Source organism: Phocoena phocoena, chromosome 16, assembly GCF_963924675.1.
Source record: "Phocoena phocoena chromosome 16, mPhoPho1.1, whole genome shotgun sequence".
NCBI classification, from domain to species: domain Eukaryota; kingdom Metazoa; phylum Chordata; class Mammalia; order Artiodactyla; family Phocoenidae; genus Phocoena; species Phocoena phocoena.
Genome location: NC_089234.1, coordinates 74010896 through 74026588, shown reverse-complemented (window position 1 = coordinate 74026588; position 15693 = coordinate 74010896). Strand labels below are relative to the sequence as shown.

Genomic DNA, 15693 nt, shown 5'->3' with positions numbered 1-15693 from the left:
GACCTGCTCTCCTGTCCTGTTGTACAGTCCATTGACTTGCCACGTTTTTTCAGGTCTTCTTAACTTCTTGCAGTTTTGCCGCATATTTGCAAAGAAACTACTATTTATATTTAAGCATTGAAAGTTTTATCTGCTCAGTGAAATCCAGGGTGCTGATACTCTCACATGAACTTGCACAGAACTCCTTTATGATCTGTCTGCATTGTACATATTTGTGATATGGGTCCTTTAAGTCCTATGGTAGGTATATCTTTCTATCTTTCCTTATGAGAATAAGCTCTTTGAGGCCAGGAAGAGTATATTTTTCAACTTGGAATTCTCAAAAACTAGGACACTTTTAGGCACATAAAGGCATGCAGATATTTTTCCATTAAGTAATAAATTAATCCACCAGTGGTATTTCTACCATGGTTTCTTGTTTAATCACAAAGTGTAACACAAAGCAAGCTATATAGTAGAGGTCCTTTGTAACATGTTCTGGTCAATTTTCAGCAGGAAAAATGTTAAGAATTACTCTTTAAAATTCTTTTTCCACATCACCTGACTCTGACCACTGCAGATTGAGCAGAAGTGTGTTTTTCTAGGGATCACTGTCATTCAGGGATGTGACTGTGGGCTTCACCCAGGAGGAGTGGCAGCACCTGGACCCTGCTCAGAGGATGCTGTACAGGGACGTGATGCTGGAGAACTACAGCCACCTCATCTCAGTAGGTAGGTAGCGCTTATTTCCCATGTAGACCCCCAGTATACATGTCCTTTCTTATTTACAGAAACCTGTGGAATTTTTGTAGTATATAATAATATTTAGGTTTGGGATTTACAGGCCAAGGACAATTTATTCCTTTTGGGTACCAGAAAGAATGTGTTGTCCTCTGCCCCATAACAGGATGAGATGAGCTTTTTTTTTTAATTGTATACTCTTTGAGAACAGTGTATCAAAGACCCTGACACTCATCCAATTTGTCTCATGTCATATAATTATCATTCACAGGGTTTTGCATCCCTAAACCGGAAGTGATCCTCAAGTTGGAGCAAGGAGAGGAGCCATGGATATTGGAGGAAGAGTCCCCAAGCCAGAGTGTCCCAGGTGAGTCTGGGAGTTTGAGCCAGACGGAGTTTAGGAGGAAACCAGATCACAAAGGGGTAGTTCAGAGATTAAGGCCATTGAAATGGTCTTCAGGAATCATGTTTTAGTGGCTCTGGACCTTTGGAAGTAGCATGTTAACATGACTCAAATATCCAGTGTCACTGAATCGTGCAGTGTCTCCCCAGTGTCACTCTTATACACAAATGGTATCCTTATTTTACAGATGTTTAAGTGTTCAAGTAAATAAAGTTTTGTATATGCATACACCTATATAGCTGTTGTCAAGGTGAGCATATGGAACATTTTTTTAGCACCCCAGAAGGCTCCCTGGTGTCCTCCTCCCAGTAAATAACATCTCCCCCTTCTATTATCATAGAACAAGTTTGCCTGTTTTTCACTTCAGATAACTGTAGTTATACAGTAGGTACTATGTATATATGTGCACTATGTATATACATACACACAATATGTAAATGTGTGTATATACTATGTGTGTGTGTGTGTGTAGTGTCTGCCGCCTTTGGATCAGTACTATGTCTGCGAGATATATATGTCATATACATTAGTAGTTTGTTTATTGCTTTATATTGCTGTGCAGTGTTCCATCGTGACTATCCCAGAATTTATCTGTCCATTCTATTATTGAAATATAATTGGGGTACATATTTGAAACATACTTGTTTTAAAATATATTTATTTTGAATTTGGGGGTATTTGAAAAATGGTGTTATATTTTTTAATTGAAGTATAGTTGATTTACAATATTACATTAGTTTCAGGTATACAACAGTGATTCAATATTTTTACAGATTATACTCCATTATAAGTTATTACAAGATAATGGCTATAATGCCCTGTGCTGTACAATATTTCCTTGTTGCATATCTATTTTACACATAGTAGTTTGTATCTGTTAAACCAAACACCTAATTTGTCCCTCCACCCTTCAGTCTCCCCTTCAGTAACCATGTTTGTTTTCTGTATCTGTGAGTCTGTTTCTGTTTTGCATATACATTCGTTTGCATTATCTTTTAAAATTCTATATGTAATTGATACTGTACAGTACTTGTCTTTTTCTGGCTTATTTCACTAAGCATGATATCCTCTAGGTCCATTCACATTCCTGCAAATGACAGATTTTTTTTTTATGACTGAGTACTCTTCTGTTGTGTGTGTGTATATATATGTGTGTGTGTGTGCATGTGTATATAATTTTCTTTATCCAGTTGTCTGTCAATGGGCACCTATGTTGCTTCCGTGTCTTGGTTATTGTAAATGCTGCTGTGAACACTGGGGTGCATGTATCCTTTAAAATTAGTGTTTTCGTTTTCTCCGGATATATACCCAGGAGCATTATCTGCAAATAGTGACAGTTATACCTCTTCCCTTCCAATTTGGATACCTTTTATTTTTTCTTTGTGTCTGTGGTTGCTGTGGATAGGACTTCTGATACCGTGTTTAAATAGAAGTGGCGATAGTCTGCATCTTTGTCTTGTTCCTGGAAATAACAGGAAGGCTTTCAGCTTTTCACCATTGAGTATGATGTTGGCTATGGGTTTGTCATAAATGGCCTTTATTATGTTGAGATATGCTCCCTCTATACCCACTGTGATGAGTTTTTATCGTGAATGAATGTTGAATTTGGTCAAATGCTTTTTCTGTGTCTAGAAAAAGCATTTTTTCTTTCATTAATGTGGTGTATCACATTGATTTGCGGATATTGATCCATCCTTGCATCCCTTGAATAAATCTACCCACTTGATCATGGCATATGATCCTTTTTATATAATGTTGAATTTGGTTTGCTAATGTTTTATTGAGGATTTCTGTATCTATTTTCCTCAGAGATATTGGTCTGTACTTGTGTCTGGTTTTGGTATCAGGGTAACTGTCACCTTGTAGACTGAATTTGGGAGTGTTCCATTCTCTTCAGTTTTTTCAAACAGTTTGAGAAGGGTAGGTATTAGTAGTTTGTTATGTGTTTGGTAGAATTCCCCTGTGAGCCACCCAGTCCTGGACCTTTGTTTGCTGGGAGTTTTATTAGAAAAACAAACTATTGTGGGTTTTTGATTTGTAGTTATCATGTGGTTCATATATGTTGACCTAGAACTGTATTTATTTTAAACTTATAGTCATTTAAATTCAGGCACATTCTAGAAGATCTACATTCCCCCACGTTTTGGTTTTTAACATATTTTACATCTTCATGTCTATCTCTTAACTGTTTATTGTAGTTACAGTTTATTTTTACAAATGTTGTCTTTTAACTTTCACAGTAGCTTATGTTAGTGGTTGATCTACAGCCTTTACTATATTTTTGCCTTTTCTGGTGGGATTTTCTCCATCCTATAGTTTCTTATTTCTTGTTGTACCTTCCTCCCACCTTTTTTCACTTAAGGAAGATCCTTTAACACTTCTTATAAGGTCAGTTTACTATTGATGACTGTTATATAGTTTTTGCTTGTCTGAGAAGTTCTTTATTTCTTCTTCAATTCTGAATGATAATCTTGCTGGGTGGAGTATCCTATGTTGGAAGGTTTTCCCTTTTAACACTTTAAATATCTCATGCCACTCCCTTCTGGCCTGAAAAATTTCTGCAGACAAATCAGCTGATACCCTTATTGGGGTTTCTTATACGTGACTCTTTCTTGCTGCCTTTAGAATTCTCTTTATCTTTAATGTTTGCCATTTTAATTATGATATGTCTTGGTGTACGTCTCTTTGGGTTTTTCTTGTTTGGGACCCTCTGTGCTTCCTGGACCTGAATATCTATTCTTTAGGTTCAGGGTTTTGAGCCATAATTTCATCAAATATGTTTTCTACCTGTTTTTTCTTTCTTCTCCTTCTGGTACCCCTATAATGAGAGCATTAGTATGCTTGATGTTGTCCCAGTGGTCCTTTATAAACTATCCTTCTTTTTTTAAGTTTCTCTTTTTGCTAATCTCATTAGATTTCCATTATTTTATCTTCCAGATCACTTCTCCATCCTTCTATATCACCTATTCTGCTGTTAATTCCATCTAGTGTATTTTTCATTTCACTAATTGTGTTTTTCACCTCCAAGTGTTTTTTTTCTGTTTTCTAGTTCCTTGTTAAAATTCTTACTGTGTTCATATATTCTTTTCACTAGTTCATTTATCATGCTTATTACTAATGCTTTACAATCTTTAGCAAATTATATCTGTTTCATTAGTTGATTTTGTTAGGGTTTTCTTCTTGTTCTTTTGTTTGAAACAAATTCCTTTGTCTTCTCATTTTTCTTAACTTTCTCTGTCTTTGTGAAATTAGGGGAAACAGTTACCTGTCCTGGTCTTGGAGTGGTGTCAGTGGTGTCCTTGGGTGGGTCCCTATATGGTCTATGTGTGCCCAGTGGCAGGGTATTCTGGCACCTACACCTTGCTGAGGGCTAGGGCTGGAGGTGGAGGGGCTAGAAGCCAGGTGTCAGCCAGGGCTCCTCCTATGCTCAGTGGTCGACACTGCCTCCCAGGGCCAGGGCTGGTGTCAGGTCTTAAGTTAGTGGAGCAGAAGCCTGGAGGGTTGGGTCAGAGCTGGTTCCGTTCCCCAGAAGGTTGGAGCAAGAGGGACTGGCGTGTGTGCCCAGTGCGAGCCAGGGTGCGCTCTGTGCTTGTCCTGGCACACAAGTCAGTGTTCTAGGACACTCCTGATCTGCTGCCCCTCCCTGCACTGGTAGTGCCCCCCCCCCCATACCATTCAGATGTAGTGTCAGGTCCAACCTAGCTTCATGCCCCGAACTGCGTAGGCTCCTCAGTAGCAACAGCTTTTGCCCTACTGGGGAGCTGCACTGTGGAGCAAGAGGGGCTGGAGCGGGTGCTTTGTGTGGGCTGGGGCACGTGCTGTGTCAGTTGCAGGAACCAGCCCAATTTCTGCAGTCTCAGTCTGCTTCCTCTGCCTGTTCCCTGAGCAGGCAAGCACGTGTGTGCACTTCAAGAGCAGAGTCCAAGTTTCTCACAGCTCCCCACACTGCAGGTCCCACTGGTCTTCATACCAGCCAAGAGGCCTTATCTTCCTGGTGTTGGACCCCAGGGCTAGGCTGCCCAATAAGGGGTTGGACCTGCTTCCCCCCCCGCCCTGCCACAGGGAGGATCTTTGACCCTCCTTTTCTGTGTCCCCTCCTAGGGGCACAGGTCCTGAACTGATTGTTTCTCTTCCCTTCCTTCCCAACTCTGTGAATCTTCTTTATAGCCTTAGTTGTGTAAGAGTCTTTCTGCCAGTCTCCAGATTGTTTTCAGTGAGACCTGCTCCAAAATAGATGGTTCCTGGGGGAAGGTGAGCTAAGCGTCCTCTACCGCTGCCATCTTGATTTCCTCTTCTGTAAGTATTCTTGTGTATGTCTTTTGGAGGACCTAAACTCTTATTTTTGTCAGATGTAGAGCCAGAAATAGCTTTAGTAATATTTAAACTGTTTTCCAAAGTAATATTTAAACTGTTTTCCACCAGCTATGTAAGAGTTCCAGTTACATTACATCCTTCTGAGAACTTGATAGTCAGTCTAATTAATTTTATCCATTCTAGTCATTGTGGTGTGTTGCTAAGTTTTAATTTCCATTTCTCTGATGACTAATGATGTTGAGCATCTTTTCATATGTTTGTTGCTTATTTGGATATCTCCTTTAGTGAAGTGATTATTCAGGTCATTTACTTTTTTTATATTACTAGGTTGTTGGTCTCTTGATTTAGAAGTGTTTAACAATATATTCTGGGTATGAACCTTTTGTCAAATTTCATGTATTGAAAAGTATCTTCTCAGTTACATCTTATCACTTCCTTAATGATATCTTCTGATAAACAGAAGCTTATTAAAAAGACTGTGGTCTTTTTAATTGAAATTTAATTCCTTCCATTGAATTGTGGTTTGTTTTTTTTTTGCAATTCACCTTTATTCCCTTTTTTTTTTTTTTTTTTTTTTTTTACACCTATGTAACTAGAACCCAAGTTTGTGGATGAAGAGATAACCATGACAGACAGGACCCTTAGAGAATGAAGGGAGTTCAGTCAGACATCCAGAGTTAACACACTGTGTTCCCCAATGTTGGAGGTTTGCTGTAGAGCTGGGCAGTTTTAAACAGTTGACGTTTCTATGTTTGGGCAGCCTAAGAGTGTGCTTGTATGATAATCATACAGGATGGTGAGGTGGGCACGGGCCCCAATTACTTTTTACCTCTTTTCACATGGTGGAGCTAAGTGAAACTGTTAAAAATGTTTCTCCAGCTTTTAAAAATACAAAGAATGATTTCCAGAATTCCCCAGGAAGTAAGAACCGTTTTCCTTTTGAGCTGAAGAATGTATTGCATTTTCTACTTCACTGCAGAGATACTTCCTACTCTAAAATACCATCTTTTCATCCACATACAAATTGTGGAACAGAGGGGAACTGGGGCCAGGCACGGAATATGAAGAGGAATAATTTCACATCAGGTGGGCTGGAAGCCAATAGCTGAGTTTTTTAAAAAAATTTTTTATTGGAGTATAGTTGATTAACAATCTTGTGTTAGTTTCAGGTATACAGCAAAGTGAATCAGTTTAAAAAATATATATGTATCCATTCTTTTTCAGATTCTTCTCCCATATAGCTTATTACAGAATATTGAGTAGAGTTCCTTGTGCTGTAAGGTAGGTCCTTATTATCTACATAGTAGTGTGTCTATGTCAATCCCAATTTCCTAATTTATCACTTGCCCCCATATTTCCCCTTTGGTAACTGTAGGTTTGATGTCAAGATCTGTGAATCTCTTTCTGTTCTGCAAATAAGTTCATCCATTTCATTTTTAAATTAGATTCCACATGTAAGTGATATCATATGATCTTACTTGGCTTAGTATATGATAACCTCTAGGTCCATCCATGTTGCTGCAAATGGCATTATTTCATTCCTTTTTATGGCTAATATTCCATGGTATATATATGTACCACATCTTCTTTATCCATTCCTCTGTTGATGGATGTTTATGTTGCTTTCATCTGTTTGGTATTGTAAATAGTACTGCTGTGAACATGGCCGGGGCAGCGTGTGTGTGTGTATCTTTTCGAAGTATGGTTTTCTCTAAGTATATGCCCAGTAGTGGGATTACTGGGTTGTAGAGTAGTTCTATTTGTAGTTTTTTAAGGAACCTCCATACTGTTCTCCATAGTGGCTGTATCAATTCACATTCCCACCAACAGTGCAAGAGGGTTCCCTTTTCTCCACACACTCTCCAGAATTTATTGTTTCTATATTTTTTTGATAGCCACTCTGACCAGTGTGAGGTGATACCTCATTGTGGTTTTTGATTTGCATTTCTCTGATTAGTGATGTTAAGCATTCTTTCATGTGTCTGTTGGCAATCTGTGTATCTTCTGTGGAGAGATGTCTGTTTAGGTCTTCTGCCCATTTTTGGATGGGGTTGTTTGTTTTTTTGTTATTGAGCTGCATGAGCTGCTTGTAAATTTTGGAGATTAATCCTTTGTCAGTTGCTTCATTTGCAAATACTTTCTCCCATCGTGAGGGTTGTCTTTTGGTCTTGTTTACAGGTTTCCTTTGCTGTGCAAAAGCTTTTAAGTTTCATTAGGTCCTGTTTATTTCTGTTATTATTTTCATTACTCTAGGAGATGTATCAAAAAAGATCTTGCTGTGATTTATGTCAGAGCACGTTCTGCCTATGTTTTCCTCTAAGAGTTTTATAGCATCCGGCCTTACATGTGAATTGCGGTTTTAGCTTTGTCATCTATCAGGTGATCACATATGTATGTATCTGGGCTTTCTTTACTGTTCCATTGACTGATTTATCCATCTTTATGACAATACCACACTGTCTTTTATTATAATATTGTAAGTCTTGACACCTGGCAGAGTTAGCCTTCTAGGTTTGCTGTTTTCTTCAAGATTCTTGGGTATTCTACAGCATGAATGTTGCCAAGAACATCTTTAGTCTACAGAATGTATTAAAATGATATCTATGTTTTTAGACATTCTGGACAATTCTATACTGTTATAGGTCTTTTGTATTTTCATTAACAAGGTGATTCTAAAATTTAATTTCCACAAATATAAACACACCTGTTAGGACATTATTTGGGATTGTGTCACTCCTTTGGGGGAGAACTGACATCCTGACCATGGTATACCTCTACTTAGGTCTTTAAATTCTCAGTTGAGCAGTTTTGCAGATTTTTCTTTAAATATATTCCTAAATATTTTATATTATTTTTGTCTTTATACTAGCATTAAACAAACAATTATAGAAAAAACAGTACAAATAGTATATAGAAAAAGTTTATGTTTGCACATTTACCTTGTATCCTGCCACCTTGCTGATGAATTCACTTTTTCTGGTAGTTGTTCTGTAGATTTGTAAAAATTTTCTATGTAAACAATTCTGTCATTTATGAATACAGACTTTTTTGCCTTTTGTACTGGCATTCCTAGCCAGTAGAGTGTTGTACAGACGTTCTGACCTCAGGCAGATACTGTTCAGTATGTTACCATTAATTTTGACATTAAGGATTTCTGTAAATGCCCTTTATCATTTTAAGGAAGTTCTCTTCTATTCCTCGAGTTTTTTAAAAAAAAAACATGAATTCAGTTTTGTCAAATGCTAATCTATCTATCTATCTCTGTATGAGATAAATCATATGGCTTTTCCTACTTAGTACTGGTGAGTAGTCTTGATTAAACCAGTCTGATATTTCTGAAATACATCCTCCTTGATCAGAATGTATTCAGTTTTTATAATCACTGAGTTTTTCTGTGTGTATTCTGTAGCTGGCCTTTGCTGTAATCTTTCCAGGTTTGGGGTTGAAGACTGTCCTATTGTTGTAAGATGAGTTGAGCATTGTTTCAAGATTGTGTTATTCTTTATTGTTTGAAAATTCAAAAAGCCATTTCACCCTGAAGTTATTTTTATGCAGATTTAAATTTTTTAACTTGATTAATCTCATAAATACAATACATGTAGTTTAGTTTCTGGAACAGATGGTGAAATATTTACTTAAAACCAACGTACCAACGTACCTTAATATCTTACTCTTGGTGCAGTGAGACAGAAGCTAGGTGTCCTACACATACACACAAAGTTGGTATTGCAGGTGAAGAACACTGATAAAATGAATCTGGGCTTGCTCCTGTAGAAGGGAGAGGTAGCTGTCCCACTCTTTTAAAAGGAGAAAGAAAAACCTTTGCTCCCTTGGGGAGGATCCTGAATTCTTTCTTTAACCTTTTGGTATATGAATTTCTTCAGGGGAAAAAAAAGACCACTGTCTCCAGCTTCACATCTAGGATGTCATCAGGGCTCCCAGGTTTCAGCACCTGCACTGAAATGTAAATCTCTCTAATCTCATTCTTTGACCTTAGGTTCCAAGTTTCATTAACATTTGCTCACAAAGTAACATTATTTTCCAGAGTCCCACAGTGCTACTCATTTTACTTCTCCATAGGTGACTTCTGGCCAGTTTTTCTACATATGTGCTATTCCTCATTTTGTTTTAGCCTTTTAACAATGAAGGTCTGTGGTAGAAAGCTGGATAGTTTCCTCTTCAGATTCTTCTCTTGGCCTTTTGCATGGCCCAGCTGTACCCAGGTGCAGCAGGGTATACTAATATTTTGCCATCCATACAACTCTGGCCAGTCAGTTGAAGCTGATTTAAATGCCTTCCAGGCTGAGGCAGGATCATGTATCATTTCAGCTAAATTTAGGAACAAATTCCACACCTCTTTCTAGTGGAATAACAGCACTATAGGTAAAACTCCTCACAGACTGAGGGTCTGAGGTCTCTTTCTTACACTACCAGGTGTTTGCACAAATACTTGAACATTTCTGATAACTATCCCTAGGTGCAAATCACACACACATTCTGATGTAGTAGCCACAAAATAACACAAAGCTGTTTTTTAAAAATTACCCTTGTGAGTGAGGTCAGCATCATGGCAGTTTGAGATATTCATTTTGTCACTCCCCTTCAACCTACAAATAGTAAAACATCTGTAACTCAAATCCTCTGCCCAACACACCAGGACACCAAAGAGTTCCATACATCAGTACATCTACAGGTGGGTGGATGAACACAGAGGAGACAGAACCAGGGGAACAGCAAGGAGTAGATGACAGTAGATGAAAATGAGCAATTTTATAGGGGATAAACAGCTGGGCTTACCCAAAGAAAAATATATTCATTCTAGATTTGTAAAATGATGGCTAAAAAATGTTTGTCTCAGTGATACTTTAAAAAAATATATTGTCAGGCTTCCCTGGTGGCACAGTGGTTGAGAGTCCACCTGCCAATGCAGGGGACATGGGTTTGTGCCCTGGTCCGGGAAGATCCCGCAGAGCGGCTGGGCCTGTGAGCCATGGCCACAACAGTGAGAGGCCTGCATACCACAAAATACATATATATATAGTCAGTTCTCAAGGGCTTAATTTCCCAAGTATACAAACAGCTCATACAACTCAACAACAAGATAACCCAATCAAAAATGGGCAGAACACCTAAATAGACGTTGCTCCAAAGAACACAAAGATGATGATGGTCAATAGGCACATGAAAAGATGCTCAACATCACTAATTATTAGAGAAACGCAAATCAAAACTACAATGAGGTACCACCTCACACCGGTCAGAGTGGCCATCATTAAAATGTCTACAAATAACAAATGCTGGAGAGGGTGTGGAGAAAACGGAACCCTCCTACACTGTTGGTGGGAATGTAAATTGATACAGCCACTATGGAGAACTCTATGGAGGTTCCTCAAAAAACTAAAAATAGAATTGCCATATGATCCCACAATCCCACTCCTGGGCATATATCCAGACAAAACTCTAAGATACATGCACCCCAATGTTCATAGCAGCACTATTTACAATAGCCAAGATACGGAAGCAACCTAAATGTCCACTGACAGAGGAATGGATAAAGAAGATGTGGTACATATATACAATGGGATCTTACTCAGCTATAAAAAAAAGAATGAAATAATACCATTTGCAACAACATGGATGGACCTAGAGATTATCATACTAAGTGAAATAATTCAGAAAGAGAAAGACATATACCACATTATCACTTATATGTGGAATATAAAATATGACACAAACGAACTTATGTACGAAACAGAAATAGACTCACAGATATAGAGTACAGACTGGTGGTTGCCAAGGGGGAGGGATGGAGTGGGTGTTTGGGAGTAGCAGATGTAAACTAGGATATATTAGGATATATAAGAGTGGATAAACAACAGGGTCCTCCTGTACAGCACAGGGAACTAGATTTAATATCCTGTAATTAACTATAATGGAAATGAATATGAAAATGTATATATATATATATAACTGAGTCACTTTTCTGTATACCAGAAACTAACAACATTGTAAATCAACTATACTTCAATAAAGTAAATTTTTGAATATATACTGTCAGTTTTGGGACATTAAACTCAAGGATATAGAATACTGTAGATAGTAGAGGAGTAAAAACAACCACACATAATCATAAGTTAAAGGTAAAAGAAATTTCTAGGACCAGGTTTAGAATTTTATTCCTTACGGTTTTCGTGGTATACAGAGATGTTGAAACATGGATATGAAAGCAGGATAAAACTGATACTAACTCAGGTGAAATCTGGGGGAAAGCCAGAAGGGATTGAAACAGGGTTTGATGGTCAGGAGAGGTCCACTGCTGACCAACTCTGATGTAATGAAGGGAACATACCATACCTACAGTAGAGCTGTAAGTCTGAATCTGTGGCAAGAATGGCTTGTCTACTCATTGATTTGCTCTTTTGTTGCTTATTTTTATTCCTCATGAATCAGAGCTAGAAAAGAACTACTGTTCCTTTATGAGTTAAGGCTCTTAGAATATTGATTTCTTGCTGCTGGGTAGAATGGAAAAGAGAGAGAAGACTGGACATATACACTGTTGTCATATTCTAGGCACGGAAGAGATAAGACCTAAACTGATCAGCTCCCTGAAACCTAATGCTAATTATTTCCTCCAAATATCCTTGTGAACTAATCTTTCTTGTCACTCTATTTCAGAATTAATTAATAGCAGTAGAAACTATTCAAGAAAGAAGTTTGATGAGTTTAACAAAGGTAGAAAATGGTTCCATGATGACAAGCATGAAGGAATTCACTCTGAAGAGAAACCTTATGAATATAATAAAAATGGGAATGGCCTCTGTCTTAATGAAGACTCTGTTCAGCCTCAAAAAATTCAAATTTTGGAGCAACCTTTTGAATACAGTGAATGTAGGAAAGCTTTCCATGAGAATTCACTCTTTGTTATACATAAGAATCCTTACACAGGACAGAACACCTGTGAATACACTGAATACAGAAAAACCTTCTGTGATATGTCATCTCTCTTTGCTCATCAGAGAACACATCCAAAAGAGAATCATTATGAATTTAATGAATGTGGAGAAAATTTCTTTGAGGAATCCATTCTCTTTGAACATAATGTTCACCCTTTGAGCCAGAAGTCAGATCTCATTCCAATTCAGAGAAGCCACTCAATTGACAATATTATTGGATATAATGAATGCGGAAACTTTTTCAATGAAAAATTAGTCTTTGGCATACAACAGAGCATACAAACAGGAGAAAAACCCTATGAATGTCATGAATGTGGAAAAACCTTCAACAAGAAGTCAGCCCACACAAGACATCGAAGAACCCACACTGGGGAAAAATCCTGTGAATGTCATGAATGTGGGAAAACTTTCTGCAAGAATTCAGACCTCATTAAACATCAGAGAATTCATACAGGGGAGAAACCTTATGAATGTCAAGAATGTGGGAAATCCTTCAGTGAAAAGTCAACCCTCACCCAACATCACAGAACACACACAGGGGAGAAACCATATGAATGTCATGAATGTGGAAAATCCTTCTCATTTAAGTCAGTCCTTACTGTACATCAGAAAACACACACAGGGGAGAAGCCCTATGAGTGCTATGAATGTGGGAAGGCCTTTCTCAGAAAATCAGACCTCATTAAACATCAAAGAACTCACACAGGAGAAAAACCTTATGAATGTAATGAATGTGGGAAAGCCTTCTCTGAGAAGTCAACTCTCACTAAACATTTGAGAACTCACACAGGCGAGAAGCCCTATGAATGTACTGAATGTGGAAAATTTTTCTGCTACTACTCGGGTTTCACAGAACATCAGAGGAGACATACAGGAGAGAAACCTTTTGGATGTAATGAATGTGGGAAAAACTTCCGTCAGAAATCAGCCCTAATTGTTCATCAGAGAACTCACGTAAGACAGAAACCCTATGAATGTAATGAATGTGGAAAGTCATTCTGTGTGAAGTCAAAACTCACTGCACATCATAGAACACACACAGGGGAGAAACCCTATGAATGTAATGTTTGCAGGAAATCGTTCTATGTGAAGTCAAAACTTACTGTACATCAGAGAACACATTTGGGAAGAAACCCTATAAATATAATAAATGAGGGAAATCACTCTGGGTGAAGTCAAGAGTTTATATAACAAAGAACACAAAGCAGGGAGAAAAATCTGTTAAGATTTTGAGAACATCTTTGGTCTAAAGTCAGTTCTCGTAATACAGCAGAGAACTTACAGAGGGAAGAAAATAATATGAAGATATTCTGGACATAGGAAAACTTTCTACTGGAATTTGAACCATACAGTGTATCAGAAAGCTCAGAGTACAGAAAACCTATTGGTGAATGAATACAGGGAAACTTCTGCCCAAAGCCACACCTCACTAAACATCAGAGAAATCACACAGGGTAGAAACCTCTATCAGTAGTCATAAAGATGACTTCATCCACAGGCCAGAGAAAATGCACAAACTATATAGCAAGTTATAGGAAAGCATTTACTATGAGTTGGTGTTTTATGGGACTTGTGTGAAATGTTTGAAGTAGCATTTCAGTGGATATCAGATAGTAATTTAAGTGGGTAGAAGCTTTAGGTTAAACCTAAGCTTACCATACATCAGCAATTTTGAACTGAAGTGTCTGGCATTTAGGAAATGTGGAGAATGTTTGCATTTAGACATAGCATTTATACAATTTGGCCTATTGCTGGGTGTGCTATTCCTTCCAATTTAAGGTACTGGACATCAACTGGAACCAGGAGTTATAAGCAACTCACGTGTTTATTGGTGAGGCATATGGAAAACAAGGGAAGATTTTTTAGCAAGGGGACCCACCTGCAAGATTTCCTGATGTCCAGGTAGAGAGAGAGAGAGATCCTTGTCTTGGTGATATACATAGGACAGGTGCTTGCCAGCAGGATTTCTAATTGTGAGGCTGACTAATTTTGAGTGGGCTGTCCTGAAATGGTGGATCAAAGGGGCAATGTAGGTTCCTTGAATGCAGCTACCTGGTGTAGTGGAAGTGGTATGAAATATAGGTAGTTTCTGCCTTACCAGTGTTTAACAGTTTGGCCAGATGCCATCCTGCTGTGAAGTGACTTACTGCAACCAACTTAACATGTTTCTTTAAAAAGCAGAACATTCATGTATAAACATATACACTGTTAAGTATGGAACTTTAAAAAGCACAAATAGATTTTACTACTGAGTAAGATACAGTAGTTTGCAGCAGACCAGTGCACTTACTAAGAACAACTAGAAAAGCAGTTCACAAAAAGCATCTATTTACTTGCAACCTATTGCAGAAGCAAAGAGGGCTAGAATGGTAATATTCAGGAGAGGAGTGAATGACAGAAAGTATATGGGAAAATATAGCTGTTTTTCCTGGGAGCACTTGCCAATTCTGGCTACAGGGAGGAACCTGAATATTGAGCTTGGCTCAGGCAGAGGGCTATATAGCTTGGTGGGGCAAGGGGGGTTAGGGTGCAGGGAGACTAGAAACCAGGGAATGGTGAACTTTGCCAGTCAAGGCTGGAGTGAAAAATTCTGAAACATGAGAGGCTTCAAACACATAGCCAGTTTCTCAAAATTTTGAGAATACTGACACAGGGCAGGAACTTGAAAATCTAATCTCAAAAACACAAGTAGATTTTCTTTTTCAGTACTGAGAAATAAATGAATAGAATTCAGGAACTGCCAGTAGGATGGGCCCCTGGCAAACATAGCATGCTATCAATAAAAGCACAAGGTCATACCAGAGGTAGATTGTACCTTACCCAAACTGCAAACAATCTGAGTCATATTTAAAAATCTACCAGAAAGAAAACTCATAGGAATAGATGGCTTCACTGCAGTTATTCTAAATATTAAAAAAAGACATAATACCAAACTTTTATAAACTTTTCCAGAGATAGGAAGATAGGAATTTTCCTGTTCACTTTATGAGGCCAGTACAACTTTGATACCAAAACCTTTGTTATAGACCACTAACTTACGAATTTAGATACAAAATCCTAAAATTAAAAAAATTCCAGCCATATCAAAGGACAATATATCTTGACTAAATTATGTTTACTAGAGGAATCAAAGGATAGATTTAGTATTTCAAATTCAATCCATTTGGCCTTCTACTCCTCTCTCTCATTCTCCTTTCTCCCTTTGCACTTTGTAAATTTCTCTTCTGCCTTCCCTTCCTAGAGTTTAAGAGGCAGAATAGGCCTGCCGTGAGGGATGAGAAAGGTGTTGTGGTGATGTGCCAA

At 38.0% G+C, this 15693-nt stretch overlaps 1 protein-coding gene across 2 annotated transcripts; it reads left to right on the top strand.

Annotated features, from left to right (window-relative positions):
- The first annotated feature begins 590 nt into the window (after positions 1 to 590).
- Positions 591 to 13563, top strand: LOC136136508 (zinc finger protein 37A-like). 2 transcript variants are annotated; one of them, XM_065894704.1, is made up of 4 exons: positions 591 to 711; positions 992 to 1087; positions 12677 to 12729; positions 12808 to 13563. In XM_065894704.1, exons 1-4 carry the CDS (start codon positions 660 to 662, stop codon positions 13561 to 13563), a joined length of 957 nt encoding a protein of 318 aa, XP_065750776.1. In that variant the 5' UTR covers positions 591 to 659. The 2 variants fall into 2 exon arrangements, with proteins under 2 accessions (XP_065750776.1, XP_065750775.1); XM_065894703.1 differs by having other exon boundaries at positions 12113 to 13563.
- Positions 13564 to 15693: the final 2130 nt, after the last annotated feature.

What these genes read in the sequence shown, in the direction of transcription:
- LOC136136508 (XM_065894703.1), top strand. Translation starts at nt 660, where the DNA reads ATGCTGTACAGGGACGTGATGCTGGAGAACTACAGCCACCTCATCTCA. An exon ending in CAGCCACCTCATCTCAGTAG is followed by an intron (nt 712 to 991) that starts GTAGGTAGCGCT and finishes TATCATTCACAG; the next exon opens with GGTTTTGCATCCCTAAACCG. An exon ending in CCCAAGCCAGAGTGTCCCAG is followed by an intron (nt 1,088 to 12,112) that starts GTGAGTCTGGGA and finishes ACTCTATTTCAG; the next exon opens with AATTAATTAATAGCAGTAGA.